Below are 22,119 nucleotides of genomic sequence, written 5' to 3' on the forward strand. Positions count from 1 at the left end.
TCGTGCGGCGTAGAGTTCGAAGAGTTGGTTCAATGAATGCACTGGAAATTCTGCTGACACCATGCAAACGACGACACTTGCTGTCACCTTCAAAATGTGGCCCGGAAGCAAGCCGGCTTTAATGAATACACGTATTCGAGATGTGGGCGATTTCTAAAGCGAGTATGATTGGCTCGGCAGTCACCGAATACACGTATTTACAAAATAGGAAAGTGGGCTTCGGTGTGAAGCCGTCAGCTTTGGTCACGATCTGCACCTAGCACGCATTGAAATTTGTGCACAGCATCTAGCGCGGGGGCATACGACGTTGAGCATGATGGCTCAGCTGTGGCTATGGCGGTTATTTTATGATACCAAGGCCTTTACAAATAGGCTATCTACCAGAATATTTCCTTTCTCGTGACCCCCAATGTCCAACAAGCGCGTCCTGGCTACGAAGCGACCCTCACATAGACTTGTGCATTTCCAGGACTACGCCCGCCACGACTTCAATCCTCCCCGCAACGCCAAGAACCTCTGACGCCGGCCATGAATGATCGAACCACGTATCGACGCTCCCACAAAAAATCTCGCAATGGATGTGCAGAGTGTAAACGACGTCACATGAAGGTACGCTCAGGCAGCGAGGTTGATACCAGGGCCAACTCCATGCTGACGGAGTAGCTCTAGTGTGACGAGACCTGGCCCAGATGCGCCAACTGCGTTACTGTGGGCCGAAGATGTGTTTTCCCATTATCTGCCGACCCGGACTTGTTGAGCACGCCGATGAGACCGGATGAAAATCTTGTTGGCTCATCCGGAGCGACGACGCCGAATGGCGATACGAGTTCCGGGTCGCCTTCAGGACGGAGCCCTGCCGTCATTTCAGCCCCGGACTTGACCCACCTCACGAGCGGAGACAACGTTTCCGGCCCGCTAGAGTCGGACGTGGCAATCAACATGGCTCACATGAAGTTGTTGATACACTTCTCTCTCCGTATGGCCATCCCAGAACTTGATGAGCATCTCATTGAGCTGGGCACGCGCTTAACCGTGAAGACTGGCGCTGAGGTGCCATATCTTCTCCACGAAGCGCTCTCGTTATCTGCACGCCATCTTTCAATGACAGCATCGGAAAAAAGTTCCGAATACCTCAATCTCGCTGTACAGTTACAGAACCGCGCTATAATGCTGTTTAACTCCGAAAAGGTTCGCGTTGACGAAACGACATGCGTCCCAATGATACTCTTCTCCTCCATCCTTGGCCGCCACCTTTGCATGGACGCTCTCGCATTTCGAAGTCCAGACTTGGGTCCGTTCTTGGACTGCTACGTCAACTTTGTTCGGGTCCACAGAGGGGTCAAAGTCATAGTCAACCGAGGCTGGCCATTACTCAAAGATTCAGAGCTCTGCCCCTTAGTTGCTTGGGGGATGGGGCTTGGTCGCTTGAGAAGTCGAGGACACGACTGCGACGATATCCTTAGGCTCTTGAATTCCTACGAGGATATATCTCCTGAGTGTTTGGAAGCATGTCACAGAGCTATTGAGTTCGTCCAGATTGCCGTGGACGATTTGCAAGTTCGGATGTTTACTCGAGGTAAACACCTGTACCAAATTGTGTTTTCGTGGTCTTTATTGGTTCCAGAGGCGTTCTCTGAGATGCTGGTACAACGGAAACCCGTGGCGATCGCTATTTTGGCACACTATGCTGCTCTTCTGCATTTGGCTAGAGACCTATGGCAGATTGGCGATTCAGGCGCCTACCTCCTAAACGTCATTTCGAAATATCTAGGGTCAGAATGGGACGAATGGCTGGCGTGGCCCCGAAGCATTGTTCTCTCGGAAGATATGGAAGTTGAAATTCCGTTAAGACCATCGATCCCAGTATGAATGAACGTCAAGAAAAAAGTTTTAACACCCTATCATGGCCGTCCTGTCAATAAACATACACAAGTGACAGCCCAGATGTCCAAGATTTGCGCAAGTGATACGTCTCAAGAATAGTCAGATATGGCCCTCTCGCAAAATTCGATCAGTGCGGCTTCCTGCCCTGTCCCTCCTTCCTCCTTGGTTTTCATCGCATTGATGATGTCTGCGCGAGGGTTTGGGTGAAATCGACCCCATGGCTCAACCCACCGCCCCCCATCCTCGAGCGTAACGTCTGGCGAAAAACCAGCCCAGAGGTTTGTGTAAGCTCCGAACCGAGGATGATACAGCAGGGGCGAGACCAAAGCCCCGACACCCCAGTGGAAGTGACGAAGAAGTGGGGTCTTCAGGTTTCCCGGATTCAGGACCAAACTGACAATACCACGAGGACCCAGCTCTTTGGCAAAATGGTCTGCTAGAAACCAGTTGCCTGTCTTTGAGAGGGCGTAGTTGACCTGCTGGTCATTTGTCGGCGCGAGAAGTTTGTTCACATCTATCCCGCCATCTGGTGCGCCGAGTTGCGTGGCGATTGAAGTGGTGAATAAGACACGGACCGTCCCATTTGTTTCAGCGGCTCTGGCCGTTGAGATGAGGAGCGGACTTAGAAGCTTCGTGAGAAAGTAGGGCCCGAGGCAGTTGGTTGCGAGCTGCAATTCATGACCTTGCGCTGATACCCAGCCGGCGGGAGGATTGGAGACCCCAGCGTTATTGAAAAGCCCATCGAGGCGTTCCTCTTCCGCCAAGAACTTCTCGGCTGCAGCCTTGATACTAACAAAATCATCGAGAGCCACTTTCAAGAACCGCAAGCCGCCCACGATTGAATCTGTCGTCGTATCTTTCTCAATGGCAGAGATGGCGTCGCGCGCCTTGGCTTCATCTCGGCCTGCAATGTAGACAGTACCGCCACGTTGCCATATCATGCGGCTCAGCTCAAATCCAACCCCAGAATAGCCTCCTGTGACAATGAAAACTCGACCTGCTTGATTTGGTACATCGGTCTCCACGAACGTGGGAGACGGAGGGAAGAACATCGAAATCGCGTTGCCCATGTTGATTTGATCCTTCGTTAGTGAGTACCCGAAGTCCTTCTCGGAAGATAAACAGTAACCTACCTCGTATCGACGACTGTCAGAGCTAGACTATTGCACGGTTTTGCGCGGCTGATGGGAAGAAGTGTATGAAATCAATATGAAGATTCAAAGGATAATGCAAGGGAGGAAGCGTCAGTAGTTGAATACTGATGACGTCGAAGGCGCTAGTCGGGGTACATCGTAGAAATAGAGCACCAACGCCATTTTGAGGGAGTCAAGTTGTCTTGGCACGACGAAATAAATAAAGGAGAAGGTATTTGAAATTCAATGTAGATATCACCGCGTCTTCCCTTCATGTCATCATATGATCTCAAAGACACACCTCGCCTTGAAGTCATCAGAGCATGCCTGAAACTTTCCATCCGTCTTTGTCTCACTTCGCGCCATACCTTCCATGACCAACTTTCTCAGGACATCTCCTGTTCCAATGCAAGCAGACTGACTTCCACAAATATAAACCTTCGCTCCGATGTTCCATAGCTTCATGACGTCCTGGCCGTCGGCCCAGACCCTATCCTGCACATCGCCTTTGAATTCGTTTCCAGCTCCACGAGAGAATGAGTACCGCACATCGACGACCCCACTGCTACCAAGTTCTGATACGTAAACCGAATCATCCAAGCTGTGACAGCCAACGAATAGCAAAGCTGGTGCAATGATGTTCCACAGAGCCGGACGTCGGCGTAGCTGCTCAGCTCGATGCAGTACAAATCCCACGAAAGGGGCGATACCGACTCCATCGCTTATCATGATGAGCGGTGTGCTCAATTCTGTGGGTGGTCGAAAGCGCGTATTGAATGCTTCTACACTGCAGGCCACAGAGTCGCCTGCTCTTAGTTGAGAAAGATAATGTGACGCCATGCCAATCGAGGTGTCGCCGTCCTCATTACTCAGACCACGGGTCTTGCGGATGGCCATGGAGCAGATCAGCGAGCATGAGGATGGTGATTCGAGTGGCGATGATGAAATGAAATACGATCGAGGTGACAGTTTCGGCAGTATAGCACTTAGTTGATGTGCTTGAATCATGATACTGGGATATCCTTCGAGGAGCTGTGAGACGGACGGTATTAGATGGTTCGGCGCTCCGCCGAAGCTCTTTCTCGCCGCCTGGAATGTCGCTCTATCATGATCGTCGGTACAACATTGAATCAAACCCCCGAGTTGCTGCTAATTGTCAGCTTCTCTTTAGGCGTAGAATCGTTTGGAGGAATATCATTACCTCGAGGGTCGTAGGTTGACACATATCGGCCTCTGAAAATAGGACGGTGCCCCCAGAAATAGCCATGCTATTGCGTACGTTCGTCATGCATTGGGGAAAACCGTCACCAACCTGTTGAATGTTTGGTGGGATTATCTTCAGAATATCGCCCATTTCGTACGTTGATCCTTTGGGCAGCTCAAGATCAATGCGATACATCGCCTCGGTGTCCCTGCTTGCCAGAAGCTTAACATCTTTGACACGAGCTTGAATCGTACCATTCGTTTTTGGTGTTTCTTTTTCGAAGTCTTCTTTCATAGGAGGCACTTGCGGTGTCCCTCGGGTGTACGCGCTCGCCACGAATCCAGCACCGGATGGCCCGGAGCTCGAATATGTGCACACATTATCAGTTGTCTCAGGTCCCACCACCCTCATCACTAATGTATACCACTTGTTCGGCTCCGGCAATTCTTGAATTTCAGTCCTTGAGGAAGATTGTGACTGGCTGAAAGATGTACGTAGGAGCGAAAAAAAAGGTAAGATGTTTCGCGAGTGTCTCGTTGGAAGACGAAGCTGGCAGCCTCAAATACTTGAGAGCGCTGCATCTCGGTCTCGGTTCCAGAGCACGACATCAAAAGTATCCAGAAAGGATGCCACCCTAGTCGTGGATGGTCATGTCCTGATGAGACGACAGCAGCGGTAATGGTTAATGTCTTGGCCATGGACCTAGTACAAAACTGAGTTTAAGCAAACCTTGTAACGGACTTGGAATACCCGCAATCACCGCGGATCCCGTGGAAGTAGCTTAACATTTTTTCATATCAGCGTGTTAATTGGATTTTGAGAGGGGCGATAGTAGCCTTTCAACCAATGCATCCTTTTATTCGTACATGATCCCCTTTCCTCAAATAAGAGACCTCAATTGATTCAACTCCCCAGAGCATATATGTCATAGACGAACGCCTCATTATTCAAGTCTCAAGACACAAGAAAACCTAAAGTCAAACAACAACAAAGCCAAGAGCAATTCGACAAACTCAGCCTTGGTTTCCGTTCAAGGGACTGGTATCCTCATAGAGTCCTGGCATAGACTGCGAACTGATTGGAAGACCCCAATCAGCCATCTGCAAAAAGCCCGCAGAAAACCAGTCATGCCCGCCAAGTGAGATATTCCCCCAATCGCCACCGAATTCGAGGCCGGGAGGTACGCGAGGCGAAGACGTCGAAGGGATTCCGAGACTACTTGTCGCATCCGTAGCCAGTAGTTGCGGGCAGGGAATCGACGTTGTTGCCGAAATCTGGCTGCAGGGTCCTGGCGGGCACCCCAAAACCACAGATGAGGCGACTTCGTACAACACCTTGATGATGTGATATGAAGCTACCGTCTGATAATTTGGGTCGTAGCTCTCAAAGAAGTTGATGACCATCTTGATGAGCTCCAGGTCTTGCAACGCTGTTGTCGAGGTCTTGTTTTCGATTATGTTTACGAAAAGGATGTCGACGCTCCAAGCCACCTGGTACAACAGATAACTACCTAAGTCAGCACATAATCTTCAAGAAGACGATGAAGTACCCACATGGTGAATGGATGTTGCAATTGCTGGTGCTTCAACAAGGCAATTGCGGCCCTCGCGGCATTCACGCACAAGGCAACACTGGGTCGCAGACCATCATCATCCTCGTCGAGAAGAGGCAATCGGAAAGCCGCGGAGTGGATAGCGACAACCAGTTGAAAATACATGAAGTTCAAAACAGTGAGGCTCATCACCTTGGTGTAATCAGCATCCAACAAGTCCATTTGAGGCTCAGGCCGGATCAATTCCGGAATCCCTTGCCACCAGTCCTGCAATTCCGCATCTAATTGTGCGATTGTAGACTCTAAGGCGGCAGCCGACATTATTTCTCCACCCTGAGAGTAGAGCTTTGAGTAGATGTGTCCTTGGATTCGAGACAGGCGAACCTGCTGGTGGAAGTAGCTCAGTGTGACATCGCCGGGATAGTAGTATACTCCATATCCGTCTGTCGGAAACTCCTCGGGAAGCTCCAGAAGAAAGTCGTCGCTAATGAGAGGTGGCTTGCCGATGCGAAGCATGAGATCATGGTCGAGGACATAGGCTTGCCAGAATAAGCGGCGGCGATGCAGGACATCGGCAGGATGGCCTAGTACTTTATTTGGGTGGTCTGGATTATGATACCCAGCGAGGAGAATGAACTGAGTTGCGAGGGCAAGTATTGAGACAGCAATGTGATTTTCGGCTGAGAATATGAAGTAATAGACCTGTGTCGGCTTAGTATGAATGCAGCATGAGATATTCTGAGAGGTGTATATTACTAGAGAGAGAAGGGACCCAATAGTCATGGGATTCGGCGTCTGTAGAATGGCATTCGGAATTAGAGCGAGAGCGTTGTTGAGATAATGCTTGTGCTCGGGATTGTCGCTATTCCAGTCGCGCCTTCGCATTTCATGCATGATGATGACGTTCAGGGCCAGCTCCCATCCTGGCTCATCACAAGGTTGGCCGTACATGTAAGCATTCACCGCTGCGCGAACTTTAGACTCCTGCAAGAGCCTTATGCCGTTGTTGAGTGTCCGCATATACTCTAGAAAACGATGGTTAGGCATACGAGGCACATTACGGAAGTGGGAGAAACATTACCGTTGACGCAGAAGATGACAATGTCATTTGGGGGGAATGGGTAGTCCCTCGGGGAAGAAGAAAAGTCGAGACTTCTTTTCGGAGCGAAGCTCCTTACTTGTTGCAGAAGATTACGCACTGCATCTGAATAACGAGTATCGCCAACCAAGGTGTCGATCTTGGCGATGCCCTCGGCTGAGAACAACGAGCATGATCCTAAACAACGCGGCAGTGAGCCTCATTGGCTCTTGCGATCTTGAAAGGAAAGACATACCAGCAGTTCCAACAGTACCCTCGGATGCTCCCGCATAATAAGGCTTCGCAGTCCTCGGTGAGCTTGAAGCCGGTGATGGTGGATACGAAGCTGGCGAGACTTGAGTTGAAATTGTCGACGCGGTGAGGGCCGGCTGAGGCGGATTTGTGTTGGATGAGGACTCTTCAGGTGTCAAGACTTGTGGACCTTTCTTAGCAACAGTTGCTTTCTTCTTGGGCGCACTAGGTTCCTTGGGTTCCTTAGGCTCTTTCGGTTCTTGTAACTCCTCTACCAGACGCTCCATCTGCGCAAGCCTAGTGACGATATTCTCGTAGAGCCTACATGATGACGTCAGTGGCCTTGAACCTCAAAATTCTCACAAAACTCCAATAATCAGGTCAGCGGATGTGCATACTTCTTTTCGCCTCGCCGAATACTCTTCTTCCTCTCCGGCCAAACACACTCGCCGCCATATTTCTCGCATCCCGAGCATACCGGTCTTCTGTGGTCGCACTTGACCTACGACGGTGACATAGTCAGCATCTTACGCCACGGAAGACCGCGACACAGCATAATCAGCGCAGAGACATAAATCCACAAGAGTTCCAGCAACAAACCTTTCGGGTCCTGCATGCCGTACAAGAAAGCGACAAGGCCTTTGACGCCGACCGTTGGGCTTCCGACGTGGACTGCATCGTATTTCGGCCGGGGAGCGGAAGACAGAATACCGAACCACACAGCCAAGCGCTCAAGACCAACTGCTATGGAGAACAAAGAAGGGCCGGTCACGCACGGCAGGAGCAGAGAGCGGCGGCGCGGGATATGAGACAGTACGGCGTTTGTCCGGAGGTGCCGGGCGTACCAGTTAGGCCGAACCGCGGTTTCTCGCGTTCGGCGCCCCCCGGTCTCGGACTACTTTTATCTCCAATGTCCGACGCTAAGACGGGCTTTGTGACCACAAATGGAATTGGGTTTCGGCTTTGATGTGAATGTGAGACCGTTTGCTGGCCCGCGCTCGGCCGTGAACCTTCGTATTGGTCGTTATCTTTTAGTAATGATTGGTTTATCCCGCCGGCTTCAAAGTCTACTCTGCACGCCCTAAGGAGTTGCTTGATGTCAATGATGATTCACTCGGATCCAGAATTGAAGTTGACTCATCGGCAAGAATCTTGTCGAAGACTTGGATGAAATATTCGGTTGTCGGACGCGAGTCATGGTCTTGGGAGCTTGGCAAATGAAGATCTTGCTCCTAGTTGTTCAGGGAGCACGCTGCGTGAAGTGGGGCAACATTCCGTGATATCGCTTCAAATTTGGTGAATTCCTGCAATGGCCCTCTCTGTCTCTGAAAAGCGAAAGTGAAACTCCAGATTTATCTTATCAGCACTAGTGCTAAAATTCTGCTATTTTTGTGTCCTTGAATTCTCAAACGGTATGTTCTACTAACGTGAACAACAGAAAAGCTACTTCCCAGCGGCTACCGTCCAACTTCTGTAATCTTAGAAAAAAGTTGAGAAAAGCATGTGACGATGCGATCGCGAATCGTCTGAACTATGATGAGAGCAGTCACAAATGATGCCTTGCATGTTCCAACACGTCTTGGAATAAAGCGATGTACCATGTACGACGGAAGCTGTCACTTACAAATAAATTCTGAATTCTCCGCAAGATCATCAACATGTTTCATGTTTCTCATCACAACTGAGAATGCCATCAATGCAATGTGCAGGTGTGAGAAATAGTTCAGACTTTACACAATTAATGTGCTTTCGAAGATGAGTGAGAGGGGTGGTCACTGGTTGACAACAGCGTTGATAGCAATGGAACTTCCGATCTTATCGTGTCGCGTTTGCTACAATATTCCTTCATAATATAAAGAGAATTAGGCCCTATTGACGCCGTGAATTGTTACCAGCGCCGAGAAACGGCATGTCAGATGTCGTGCGCGCATCGTATCTCAGCGGGTATTTTCGACCGAGACGTGCTAGACTCGGATAGATTTCAACACCGACTTACCTATGAGCACCCCTACTCACAACGTTATCAAGTCTCCAGCCGGAGATTAGCTTGTGTTTTATTGCCCAGTGTATGTGCTTTCTGGGCAATAAAACACAAGCTAATATCCGGCTGGTGTACGCCCTTTCAATTTGCATACCAAATTCTGTCATATCTACGTCTCCTTCGTTCGTCCTCGACCTCAAGATGGCTGCTCCAGTGGGAAGTTCGGTCTGGCTCGGAGAGGATGGCAAATTGTCACGGCGCCAGGTATCTGATACCTACGAGCCAACCGGTGCTGGTACACTGGTGCACGTCAAATACTCTGGCATCAATCCAGCCGACAAGAAGCACTTCCTCATGGGGCTCCACTCATTTATCGCTGGCTATGAGTTCTCTGGCGTTGTCGTCAAACCCGGGCCCGAATCCCCTTTTCACGTTGGCGATGTGGTCTTCGGTATGAACAGACCTCAACATCAACGGCCAGCACATCTCGGAGCGCACCAAGACTTCGCAATTGCTGAACCTCAGGCTTTCTTCAAGTTGCCAGAGGGAATGGGTCTTCCAGAAGCTGCCGCGACAGTCCTCGTGGCCCAAACTGTCTTCGATGGCCTGCTCAACTGTCTCGAGTTTGGGTTTCCGGCGGCTGGCATTCAGGGAAGCAAACCGACCGACCGTTCGATTCTCATTTGGGGTGGTGCCAGCGGAGTTGGGATGGCAGCGATTCAGATTGCCAAGACGATGGGATTTGGCTCGATCTTTGTTACAGCATCGCCACGCAATCACGACGGGCTTATGGGGCTCGGAGCAACCCAATGCTTTGACTACAGCAACCCCAAAGTTGTACGCGACATTCAATCAGCAGCCAAGAAGACTGATTCTGGTGATCTTTCTGTTGTATTCGACGCTGTCGTTGCTGGAGCCGATCCCCTGTTACCTCTAGCGGAACGTCCACCTTTCGAGGAAAGCTCTCCTTTCCTCGCCAAACGTTGCTGTGTCGCAGAAGAATCAAGAACCGAGGATCTAAAGCTGGTTTCCGTGCTACCTGTCTCGGACGAACCAGCCTACAAGTACGCCATGTGCTGGAGACCTCACGGTGACAAGGATTTCATAGGAGGGGCTCAGAGCCCCGAGTTTCCGCATCGAGTAAGGGTGGCGATGGACTGGCTGGCCCAATTTCATAGAGATTGCTGGCGCATCCCTCGCCTTACAATCGTCAAGGGGGCTCAAGCGGGAATTGGAGCGATGGAAAGGTCTGCTGCAGGAGAAGTCAGTTTCGAGAAGATTGTCCTATAACACCCTCTTTGAGTACGCTAGAAGCAATTCCAGAAGATTAGGAAAGAATGCAACTTTTCAGATTTGTATATATGCACCAAACGCCCATTTACGATTTCATCATTCGTGGTCTTCTATGATGTGCGAGTTCCTTAGGAGCTCATTTTTTTTACCCGATGCTATTCAAAACCATAAAAGCGATCGTGATCCGAAAGTCGGAAGGCGAAGTCGCTAGGTACACAGAGAAGACACAGCTTTGAAATACCCCTCTACTCTGACTGCTTGGCAGCCGGACAGCTAATGTAATTCGGCCGAGATGCGGCGGATGAAATGTCAGCTTGGTAGCGACCGCGGATCGCACGGTCTAATTACTGAATACTGCCGTCAATTATGACTCCGCTTAGGCAAAGACTCAGGTCATGATTCTTTCGCTTACATATCAGTTACATTTCACTCCATGCGTTCTGCGATCTCGGATTTACGGATTTATTAGCTTCACATGTGCAGTCATGCAGTCTGCTGACACAACAATGATGGAAATCCACTGACGGACGCTCTGCTTCATAGCGAATGCAACTTTAAGGTTTAAATGTTCAACGATGCATTGATATTGTGAGGCTTGACGGGCATCCTGCATGTAAAGCTTTCGCAGTCAGCATGTGCTCGTGAACTATCAGCCTATCATCAAGAACACACCCCTTTTTCAAAAGGAATATCGTATATTACTTTCCTAGATCCATAAATCACGGGCACTCACGAATTAGAGTTGAGAGCTTGGTATTGCTATGAAGAAGATCCGTGTTGTTGGAAGTCACGTTTTTTGGCAATGATCACAATGGAGCAAAGCTCTACAAAGCCACACCGACTAATTCCCGTCGTCTGGTCCGATCAGCAGTATTAAGTATTCCAGCCAAGTTCTTTACCCAATTAACCATTTTAGCCGAAACGTCGGGCGCATTCAAGTGGGTGTGACAATTATTACCAGCACCCGGAGAGATCCACGCCTCGCTCAGGTTCCGATCAGCGCTAGCATACGCGGTGTCCAGGGTTTGGGCGGCCAGGTTTTGCGGCGTGACGCAAGACTGCCCACACACGACGTAGTCGTGCTCTCCGAGGATCACCAAGACCGGTGAGCGATAGCTGTTCGTGACAGTCAAGTTGCCCCAGAAAGAACTGCTGGGCGGGATGAGCATCTCGCCCATTGACTCAGTCTGCATGTGCCTGACCGTTTGTGAGAGAACTGTTGGTGTCAGCCCGGTCTTGGTTTCTGTCCGTATTTGTGAAGACAACTTACTTTTGGGGTCGAAATCGGGATACTTGAAGAAACAAATGTGAATACCCTCTGTAGACTTGGGCACAAGATAACCATCAGGCAGATGTTTCAGATGGTCAACATCCTTCGGCGATCCAAGTCCAGTTGCAACCACACTGCCAGCCCCAGCCGCATTCTCGTATGCGTAGCCAGTGTGTATGATGGCGTCAAAGTCGCTAGGGTACTTTGAGATCACCGCTTCAGTTGCCTTGCTCCCGATTGAATGGCCGACCCCGATCACCTTGCTAAATTGGGGACCGAACGAGCCAGAGCGAAGCATGGTAACCAGCTGATGCAGCACCTCCACGGAAGCAGGGGTTTGCACTTCAAGAAGAGGATCAGGGTGCTCGGAGAGGCCCGTTCCAAGACGGTCATAGCTTAGAGTGACCATGCCAGTCCGGGCAGCTACATCTACGTAGCTGTATCCAGGGGCGAAGTCCCAATAAGTGTGATCAAGCGTACCACCATGAGTGAGAATCTGCACAGCTCTGTCGACACTGCTTGGCGGGCCAGACGAGGGAACGCAGTATTTGACCCAAATTCCGTAAGTCTTCTGGATCAAGGCAGTTCCCTCAGAGAAGTCCAAAATGCGGCTGGGGTCGGTCGTGGTGACGTTGAGAACGAAGTCGGTGACTGTTAAGGAGTCTGTAGTTTTTTCGAAAAGCCATTTCTCGGCCTCAAAACTTATCGGAATTTGTATCTCTCTAGTAACACATGACGCCGCCTCTCCTTTGGAGAGGGTAAAAGCAACGTTCTTGAAGAGGGTGGTGTTGATGTTATGAGACATGGGAGACGCTCCTACCAAAGCGACAAGGCTTAGAAGGAAGACTTGGGACGAGGGTCGCATCTTGAGCTGATCAAAAGTCTACAGATAAACAGAAGAGTACTTGAATTTTGATAAAAACGATGAAGGTATCACTCTGATTTATCCAACCCAGGAAAATGATGAAGGATCTGTGAAAGGGGGTTTTCGCAGTTGCTACAGCCTAGTTGCAAATGATTCCCCGTCACGACTCCATCTCCCTGAAGGAACTCGGCGAAATGTTTCCCTATTTTGACAAGAATCTTTCGTCAAAACTGAAATCGTGTTCGTCGCCGCTGCCAAGGGGTCTGCGGAGTGATCATTGTGGCTCCTAATTCATTTGAGCTTGATGCTAAGTTCACGGCATTAGTAATGGAGAAGACATAACGTTGTAAGACCGAGCTGATTTCGATTTGCACGCAAACACCCGTTTACTAAGTAATAATTCAGGGGTTGATGATCAAAGGCTCGGGGCGCGCGGGTACCGGATGCCGAGAAGGACACGGTCTTCGTCCGCAGAGATCCCTTCTGAGTGCTCTCCTGTCCGCCGCTCACCGGATATCTTCACACATAGCTTCTGGCCCTGGACTTTCAGCTCAGCACCTTTCATCATTTGACCACGCAAAATTTCTCCGTCAGATGTAGCGCATGGCTAACAAAAGACCAGCAGTTCATTGCTCTTAGCCATTAGCAGCCCAGTAACCAGGATGCGCCGTGCAGCAAGACTTGAAAGCTTGCCAGTTTTCAGTGCAGCACTAAATTCCCTGTGAGAGTCTGACCAAAATTTCATTTGTGCACGGGATACTCACAGCGCCGTCTTGTTGGTAACTTCCTCCAGGACAGCATGATGCGGTGTACCCAGAGTTGGAGTTGTCAGATCTCAAACATTGCCAAATAAGAGATGGGCTGTTGTTGCAATACGCAGCGGATACTCCGCCCAAATAAGTGCTCTAAAGCCCACATGTTAGACAGTCATGAACGATCAAGGCTTTTCGGGTTGATTCTTACGAAGGACAGCAAAGCCGCGAGTTGATAGACCTTCATGGCCGTTTAGGCTATCTGATATGTTGGTCGAGCTTGGAAAGTCAAGCTTAGAAAGTCAAGAAAACTGCCCAGTGACGATGGCCAAGACAGTGGTTCTTATGTCTTCAAAGCTTGTTAACAGCCGCAATCCGGGTGAACAGGGCCCACTTGCCGTCTCTTCATGTTATCCATAAGCGGCAATTGATGTGATATTTCATCCACCTGATCCCGGTGTCAAATTTCCTCCAGAAAGTGAAATAAATGAAAGTGCCTCAGACATGAATCAGTGTGCATTTTTGACCCGTCCGTTGCCATCGGTTATCTCGGGTCGCCGTTGGCCGGCATTCCCCGACCGACTCGTACCTGGCGCTGCTATGCACACCTCTGCTTGAAGACCAGATCTTGCCATAAACTCCGAAACTCCATGAACGTGGCTTCGAACAGAAGCACCAGTACGAGATGGCCGTCTTGTTCAGAGTGTTTACCGCAGCTTGGGTTGAATAGTCAGTGTTTCTTTCTGGAAGCAATCGCAGCTGCATCCAAATGTGTTGCCGAAAGCGAGACGACTGTAGACGTTCAATGGCATTTGCGCGAGAATAATAGCATCCATTTTTTCAACGTATTGTCGCCAACGAACTCCGTAAGCTCGCTATGGACCCGAAACCGAGTGTGAGCGACTTTAGCTCTGGCGTTGACAAAAGTAACGTATGATCGCATGCCTCGATCAAACTACTTGGGTTCATTGAAGAACTTGTTTCATTGTCTTCCCATCGGTAGAAAATGCGCCAACTGACTAGGGAGGCACAGGTTGGACAAGCCGTCGGACATGCGAAAGCACGATTGGCTGTAGAAACAAATCCGAGAGCATCGCAAACACGGAGAAAACCAGGTCAATTTCGACAATAAAGCAAAAGCAAAAGCAAAGGTTAGATTGAAATTGATCACGGATAAATTATATCTACGTTACAATACTCCGACGGAGTCAGCCGCGGAACTTTTGAAATGTCCGCATCGCCCATGCGCTCTCCACAATCTAAGATGGTAGGTACTCAACTACTATTTCAGTATCTCTACGACTCTTTCTGCATTCAACTTCAATAAAGTCACACGAAATTAATTCCCAACTTGTTATCTTCTAAATTCGCTCTGTGCTCTAAGCTTTGTATCTGTGTGATAGCTCAGAGCTTCTGAAAAGAAAGTGGAATTCCTGGGCACGCCTCAAGAGCTTAAGCTGTGGGGATCATCGTGAAGCGGCGGTTGGCGTCAACAAGCTAGATGTACAGCAAGGACTAATTACCCGCGAGGTCTCGCAACGACCTTTTTGGTTGATGTATGTACTAGAAGCCGAGTTTAGCTTCTCACACAGTAGTATACATATAACAACTACTGGTTGATGTTCCCAAACCTCATGAACTGAATTTCATTCCCCTCCATCATCACTTCGTCTCAAGATACCCCCGGGACATTGAGTCAAATCCGTCGACTATACTTCTAGGTAAGGGCGTATCTCGTGGTTTGAGAACAGCACCGATGCAGTCGCTTAGATTCCCAGGATATTGACCTGGATGTTTCTGTCAGCGGCAACGTACTCCTTGCCCTTCACGGTGTTGTCGGCGCGGTAGCATGAGTCAAAGATGAGGCCTCCGGTACGGGCAATTTCGTTGCTGTACATCGGTCAGCACCTGTCCTGGATGGAAAACGGTTCATGGTATCATGTAATGCCCCTAGTCGGGTGTTTCACTTACCAGTTCACAGTATATGTGCCGGTGTTGCCTCTTGTGCTGATGAGCTGAGCGCCTCCGATTCGGCACATCTGGATTTGGGACTGCGCAACGACGCAGTTGGTGCCGGCAGATCCCTTGCGGGCGAGATCATCAAGACAAGCCGCAGCATCTGCGGACTACACACAGAGAGAGATACATGTTAGCATGGACTTCCCAAGGCCGGCTGTGTCGTAGTCTAATGTTCGTACCGGAGCATCCTTGTAGCTGGCTACGCACTCGGCTCTCTTGGTGAGCCCGCCAGCAGAGGAGACGAGGGCGGCAGAGTTGGCCGCCGCAACGGCCTGCTCGGGGCTGAGAGCCGTTTCAGGGTTGGCGATGATGTCCTCGACCCATGAGGCGAAAGAGAAGGTCGTCTCAGAGGACGGGGCCGGTGCGGCCGTGACGGCGGCAGCCATGACTAGGGCGACAACAGAGGCGGTGAACTTAACCATTTTGGCTGTTGGAAGTATTAAGAATTAAGGCGGTCTGATGGTTTTTGAAGAGTTCTTAGAGTGGTCTGTGGAATAGAGAAGAACTACAACCTGATGAGCGACACGAGTGCATATTTAACTACTTCCCATTCAAGTGAGCACATACGAGATTCCCGATTCTGTTAGATTCAGACAACATTCAAAAGGGACTTTGGCGAAGAAAACTCCATTAACCACACTGGAGTCTATCCACAATATCCGTCTTCACAGCTCGGACTATGTACGTTGTTGACTGAACAGTTCGTATTCGTCCGCTTGAAGGATCAAGTTGAGCGGGCCGACCCACTCCAGTCCCTCACGTCAGCCGACGAGCATGGTAGCCCTGTAGGACATCATAACTCTAAATGTGCGAGTGTGTCCAATCAGCGGCTGCTAATCTGGGTTGAGTATTGAATGGGCATATCGGAACGAGTTGGAATGAACGGGCTGCTATCCATTTAGTCCAAGACGTCCGGCCAGCATGCCACTTCGGCCTGGGCCGGAAGCGGAACAGCCCTGCAGGGCTTTGGGACTTCGGTTCTCGGCTTCTGCCTAATCAGCGGGTACCGCATGTGCGGTTACATCTATAACGTCTACAGACTTTATGCATAATATGTTTTCTTTCGGTTGACATGTGTCGCAGCTGAGTACCTGAGAAAACGTTGTCATAACCTAGCATCTATGCTGTTGATTTATGCTCTTGTACGTTGCTTCCCCTAATGAAGCTGAATTCCATATACCCATCATCGCAAAGTTTGGGACAGTGGATACCACCAGGCAACAATATAACGGCATCCACTACCAGGCTCACCGCAAAATATCATGCGAGCATGATTCTTTCGGTTTGACGTTATTTCGGCGGCTGGGATCCGCAATCATTACACTGGACCTTATCCAAGTCGGAAGGCCAAAGAAGCCAACTGTCATAACTCATCTTCAAATCCATAGGCCCTTGTGGCTTGTCGTCAAAAGTACTAGGTGGTTGTTGATGTTGTGAGACGGCGGAAAAGTAGTGGATTTCTGACAAAATACAATGCGCCGAGGTAAGTTCTCGCTTCCGACGCGGTAAGATGCTGGCTAAGCTTCTGTCTACCTCGAACATGATATCCCCAAATTTCTGAATCTCTCAAAGTATGTCGTTTCTCGCGTCCTCTTCATTCTCACGCAGCTGGCCAAATATCTGGTGCGCGCATCATGCTGATGGCACAGGTATTGGGAAGAACCTCATTCCTCTGGTCAAAAGCCTAGCCGCAAAGATGTCATGGTGGAAACAGATTACAGATGCTGAGGTTCAAGCACAAGCATGGTTGTTCCCATGGCTGATTTGTTACGAAAACCGCCCAAGCAGCAAGTATTTATTAGTCTCAGTGAGAACCCTACATAACGCAGCAATCAAGTCAACGGGCTGCCTTTTCACACTTGGTCTCAAACAGTGTATGCTCCTACACTTATTTCATCCTTCAAACCCGTCACTTGTTTCCACTCCACTGGGCACTCTTACGACCCAAATAACATGTCATCCCACCCTCTCCCTGTGTCTAGCATATTCCTTCTGAATATACGGGAACAGAATCCTCTTGTTATCAAGCCAGGCTCCGCGATCCCATTGGTGTCCATTGTATCGACCTGTAGAGCGTATTGAACTCATCAGAGCCTGTACCCGCTGAAATACTGCGTGGCAGCGGGTTGCAACATTGTGTCCCTGATGGTTCATGAATGAAAAGATCATCTTCTTAAATACATGTCAAATAAAAGCATTCCAGATGGGCGGAGACTAACGCCCGAGACCATAAACTCGTGCCCGAGACGTCACTATCAACAATTCTCATTGACATTCACCAGATCTGAAATACATCATAAGGTGCTGAGGCTTATATGACAAAACAACGTGTCTGGCGAAATACATCTTATGCCAACGATTGCTTCACGAAACTTCTTGCGTTTTTAACCATGCCATTATCATGGTTGTTCCCAAGTGGCCACGATACAACAAGAACAGGGAAGCAAATCTGACAACATCATCGTAGGCTCCTACCCATCACCCGCCAGTCCTGTCCTCTCTGCTTATCTGCCCGGTATTCCCCATGAATCACCAAAGCAGATCAGATTATGCCACACCTCAAAGATGTCGTCGGTATCTTGCACCACAGCCGGCACACATCAACTCTTGCCCATAGTTGCGTAAATAAACGGTGCCACGGTCACTCATTTGCTCGGCCTTTAGACAGAGGCCTGGGTAACGGATGCTTTAGATCAATGGCAAGCTCGTTAGGCTGGCTCAACTGTCTGGCCGCAGGTGAAGATGTGTCACATTGCGTGCAGCTCAGACAGGTATAAAAACACTAAGCCGAAACCCTTTGTCGCAATACCCCGCGCACCAATCCGATTCGATGGTATTATTCGGTGTTAAGCAGGCTGAGATGCTCAACCTACACGTACAGTCCGCTTTCCAACGGCGTCAGCTTTCCTCCCGGTCTCGCATAACATCTTTTCCAGTGCTCACCGTTCTTCAACCTTCCCGTACCAAACTTATCCCTTCCGAATAACAGACAGATCATCTTAGGACACTTCCGTGCCGTTCAGACTTACCCTGAATGCATCTTCTCCCACCTTCCTCTTCGTCACTGGAAATCCTCAGATGGAACGGAGACATTCGCGTATGGCTCAACAGTTGGACATCACTGGCTCAGACACATAGCTCTGTTGAACATGAGCCTATATATATAGTTTTGGCAACGCTACAGGAGACTCAAGGCGTCATAGTAGCCTGGACATACATAAAATGGCAAGATGACGCCGCTGTAATTGTGCTACATGCGACCAAAACCGATCAACTAATGCCTCCATGAGTGGATAGAGGCCATAGAACGACTTTCGCCTTCCCAACGTCAGCATCTCGCCTCCGTAGCCTCGTCTCGTACGACAACCGACCTACCCCCCTCGTCGTCTGAACTTCATTCGTCAAATACGCTCATCAAAGTTACCCAAAAGCAGAGAAAGTCTGTTTGGTAATTGTGCAGCACCCTGAAGGTATCTTTCCCCTACTCTTGTTCAGAGTCCTTAAGCCTGAATAGCGGACTCTTTCACGGAGAACACCCTTGCAGTTGAAATTTATTGCTGGCTAGAGAACACAACATTACCTCGAAGGCACGTTTAAATACAGTGTCTATGAGGGAAGTGAGAATGTACGATCCGCCAGCCGCCAGAGCATATACACAAGTCCGTCAACCACACGTATAAAGAGCAGCAATCTTTGCTATACCCTCCTAACACCTGCTCAAACATTGCAGAACCCGTTACAGGTCAAGCTATCAGTCGCCATTCAAAGAACTGAATTCGAGATCAATGAGCTTCAAACCAGACTCAGAATGACATCGACGTAACCCAACCCCAAGAACCCGGACTTCTCCTCCCTGCACCCCCCTCCCTCGCCACCGCAATCCAACATCAGCCTCACCCACCGCCCAATCACAACCACCCAACCTACCCAAATCAAGCAGGTACTACACATCATCTCTACCACACATCCAGCAAATAAATAACCCCCAAATGCCTTGAGAAGAAGGGGTCCAGTGTCGCAGACCAATGGAAGTACATCAAAAATCTCCTCCGGGCCTCAGGGGGTGTTGCCAAGCACCAGAGTAAAGCCCAAAGGATTCAGGCCGCTGCCGTTCGCTCATGCACGTAGGGTCTTTAGGCTGCTGATCGTCGATTTGGTATCAGTTTACGGAAAGCTTGGCTTTCCTTTTCCCGCCAAACAAGCGAATAACGTGGTCACCTAGCTCAACAGACAACTGAAGTCAGGTGTCTAGCAAAAAGAATCCCGCCTCTTCTAGATCTCATTTGGATCGACATTGCGAAAAGATTCACCAATAACCAATGCCCATCTTAGCATATGCCAAAAGTTCACCGACAAGAGAAAAGACCGACACCATGCATCTCGGGACCAATCTTCCGATGCGGCCCCCCATCTCCACGACACGTAGAAAACCGGGCCCCTCGATCTCCATGCACCTTTTGCGATCGCGCGGATACTTATCCACAAAATCCCCTTATTTCCGCATCTCGAAAAATCCCCGTTTCCTATTCAACAGAAAAATCTTTCATGCTCCCTCGATCGCGGTGGATTTATGTGGGCTCGTGGTCTGCCTCGGCTTTACGTAGCGTGTCTCGGAGGGCGACAGTCGCGTTCATGCTTCACCCATACAGTGCAAATCGAAGACATTGATGAGAAAGCATATTTGTTTGCCATAAATGGTCGTGTCGTGATATCATTGGTATAATGCCTGATAGCTAGCTCTAACTTAAAACAAATAATTGGTAACAAGATGCTTTTCATAGAGAAATGTGACTCCTCCTCTTTTGCATAACATTTTTTCCACACTCATATATATCCGCTTTCATATGATGATAGATTTTTTTACAGACGGGCAGTCTCCTGGGCCTCCTGGATGATGAACTCGGCGGCCTTCTCGGCGACACCAAGCACGGTGAGCATGGGGTTGATGGTGGGGATGGTGGGGAAGACGCCGGCGTCGCAGATGCGGACCCGCTTGAGGCCCTTGACGTTGAGGCGCTCGTCGACAACGGCGAGCGGGTCCTTGCGGACGTCGCCCATCTTCGTGGTGCCGCAGGGGTGGTAGACGGTGTGGGCGGCGCGGCGAGCGTAGAGGGAGAGCTCCTCGTCGGTGTTGACCTTGGGGCCGGGGGCGACCTCGCGCTTGATCCAGTTCTTGAAGGGGGCCTGCTCGGCGACCTTGCGGGCAGCGCGCATGCCGTAGACGAGGGTAGCGGCGTCGTAGCCCTCCTCGTCGGTGAAGTAGCGGAAGTCAAGAGCGGGCTTGACGTTGGGGTCAGGGGAGGTGAGGAAGAGGCGGCCGCGGGAGCGGGGGCGGGGGATGTTGGGGGTCATGCAGAAGGCGTAGCCTTCCTTGGGCTCGTCGTAGCCGAGGCGGCCGGTGTTGAGGGTGAAAGGGATCTGGTAGCAGTGCATCATGACATCGGCGATGTCACCGTCGGGGATGCCGTCGGGGTTGAAGAAGGTCTTCTTGCTGCCAGCGTTGGGGGCCTCGCGACGGAGGAAGATACCGGCGTCAGAGTCCATGGTGGTCTTGTTGGGAGGAACGGGCTGGTTGAGCTCCCACATGATGATGGACTCGGGGTGGTCCTGGAGGTTCTCACCGACACCGGGCAGGTCGTGGATGACGGGGATGCCGAGGTCCTGGAGTTGCTGCTTGGGGCCGATACCAGACAGGAGCATGAGGCGGGGGGTGTCAACGGCACCAGCGGTGAGGATGGTCTCCTTCTTGGCGGTGATGGTGCGCTTGGAGCCATCGTTGAGGGTCAGGTTGATACCAGTGACGGTGTCGCCCTTGACGTTGAGCTTGGAAACCCAGGCGTTGGTGAGGATGGTGAGGTTGGGGCGCTTCTCATCGCCGCGGAGGACGGGGTGGATGTAGGCGACGGAGGCGGAGGAGCGGCGGCCGTCGTCGGGGTTGTAGGAGATGGAGAAGAAACCGACACCCTGCTTCAGGGCGCCGTCTTGGGCGATGTGCTTGTTGAAGTTGTGGAGGATGGGGATGTCGAGGGCGGAGGAGCAGGAGTTGACCCAGTCAAGGCAGAGCTCGTTCTGGTGGCGGGCGTGGACGGGCTGGACGGTGTTGCGCAGCTTGTCCATGACGCGCATGAAGTCGTGGAAGGTCCAGCCGTGGGCACCCAGCGACTGCCAGATCTTCAAGTCGTACTCGAAGGGCCTGAAGGAGATGAGGGTGTTGTGTGATGAGCAGCCACCCAGGACCTTGGCGCGGGAGTGACGGATGTGAGAGTTGCCTGTGCGCAATTGGTGTGAGCCTTTTTTGTCCTGACATTCAATCGCTCACGATGGGACGAACCCAGCGCAGAGCTTATCGTGAGATTGCGAGTGGAGGGGGAAGCTTACCCATGGGCTGCTCGGTGGTGCCGTAGTCGTAGTCGAGCTCGCCTCCGAGGAGGTTCAACCACTTGCGCAGGTCAAGGACGCGGTCGTCCATGAAGTCGCTGGGGCCAGCCTCAATCAAGAGGATGCGCTTCTGGGGGAGGGCCTCGGCGAGACGCGACGCGATAACGCAGCCAGCGGTACCGCCGCCAACGACGACATAGTCGTACCTGTCGACGTCGGAGATGGGGAGCTGAGTGGTGGTCATTTTGGCGGAAGGGTAGGATACAATGCGAGGGTATTCAGAACAAGGCGCCCGGCCAGAATGTGCAAGAGGAGTGATTGAGAGAGTGGGAAAGGTGCTGAGTTATACACGAAGGATGAAGATGAGATGGAGGGGTGGGACAGCTAAGAGTCTCGGCTCGAAGTCGGTCTGAGGTGAGATTTGGGGAATTCTGGGCCTTGGAGGATACACCGAGGAA

The 22,119-nt window shown here is 50.6% G+C and overlaps 7 protein-coding genes across 7 annotated transcripts; 2 read left to right on the top strand and 5 right to left on the bottom strand.

The window, feature by feature from the left end:
- Window positions 1–765: 765 nt before the first annotated feature.
- On the top strand, window positions 766–1,869 carry CGCS363_v013064 (uncharacterized protein; the record flags this gene model as incomplete). The annotated part of the gene is made up of 1 exon (XM_036644913.1): window positions 766–1,869. The coding sequence occupies one exon, from the start codon at window positions 766–768 to the stop codon at window positions 1,867–1,869; it is 1,104 nt and encodes a 367-aa protein (XP_036490122.1).
- A 104-nt stretch (window positions 1,870–1,973) lies between these two features.
- On the bottom strand, window positions 1,974–2,954 carry CGCS363_v013065 (putative oxidoreductase; the record flags this gene model as incomplete). The annotated part of the gene is made up of 1 exon (XM_036644914.1): window positions 1,974–2,954. The coding sequence occupies one exon, from the start codon at window positions 2,952–2,954 to the stop codon at window positions 1,974–1,976; it is 981 nt and encodes a 326-aa protein (XP_036490123.1).
- Window positions 2,955–5,234: 2,280 nt separating this feature from the next.
- On the bottom strand, window positions 5,235–7,620 carry fsdR-4 (Fusaridione A cluster transcription factor fsdR; the record flags this gene model as incomplete). The annotated part of the gene is made up of 6 exons (XM_036644915.1): window positions 5,235–5,727; window positions 5,775–6,475; window positions 6,530–6,798; window positions 6,855–7,049; window positions 7,108–7,424; window positions 7,610–7,620. The coding sequence occupies 6 exons, from the start codon at window positions 7,618–7,620 to the stop codon at window positions 5,235–5,237; spliced, it is 1,986 nt and encodes a 661-aa protein (XP_036490124.1).
- Window positions 7,621–9,285: 1,665 nt separating this feature from the next.
- Window positions 9,286–10,374, top strand: fsdC-0 (Trans-enoyl reductase fsdC; the record flags this gene model as incomplete). The annotated part of the gene is made up of 1 exon (XM_036644916.1): window positions 9,286–10,374. One exon carries the CDS (start codon window positions 9,286–9,288, stop codon window positions 10,372–10,374), a length of 1,089 nt encoding a protein of 362 aa, XP_036490125.1.
- Window positions 10,375–11,075: 701 nt separating this feature from the next.
- CGCS363_v013068 (uncharacterized protein) lies at window positions 11,076–12,512 on the bottom strand (the record flags this gene model as incomplete). The annotated part of the gene is made up of 3 exons (XM_036644917.1): window positions 11,076–11,083; window positions 11,336–11,593; window positions 11,648–12,512. The coding sequence occupies 3 exons, from the start codon at window positions 12,510–12,512 to the stop codon at window positions 11,076–11,078; spliced, it is 1,131 nt and encodes a 376-aa protein (XP_036490126.1).
- A 2,518-nt stretch (window positions 12,513–15,030) lies between these two features.
- Window positions 15,031–15,705, bottom strand: CGCS363_v013069 (uncharacterized protein; the record flags this gene model as incomplete). The annotated part of the gene is made up of 3 exons (XM_036644918.1): window positions 15,031–15,154; window positions 15,236–15,390; window positions 15,463–15,705. The coding sequence occupies 3 exons, from the start codon at window positions 15,703–15,705 to the stop codon at window positions 15,031–15,033; spliced, it is 522 nt and encodes a 173-aa protein (XP_036490127.1).
- A 4,438-nt stretch (window positions 15,706–20,143) lies between these two features.
- On the bottom strand, window positions 20,144–21,905 carry codA-1 (Choline oxidase; the record flags this gene model as incomplete). The annotated part of the gene is made up of 2 exons (XM_036644919.1): window positions 20,144–21,552; window positions 21,662–21,905. The coding sequence occupies 2 exons, from the start codon at window positions 21,903–21,905 to the stop codon at window positions 20,144–20,146; spliced, it is 1,653 nt and encodes a 550-aa protein (XP_036489545.1).
- Between the last annotated feature and the right edge of the window lie 214 nt (window positions 21,906–22,119).

Source organism: Colletotrichum siamense (genome assembly GCF_013390195.1).
Source record: "Colletotrichum siamense strain Cg363 chromosome Unknown KSG_Cg363_contig09, whole genome shotgun sequence".
In the NCBI taxonomy this organism is placed as follows: domain Eukaryota; kingdom Fungi; phylum Ascomycota; class Sordariomycetes; order Glomerellales; family Glomerellaceae; genus Colletotrichum; species Colletotrichum siamense.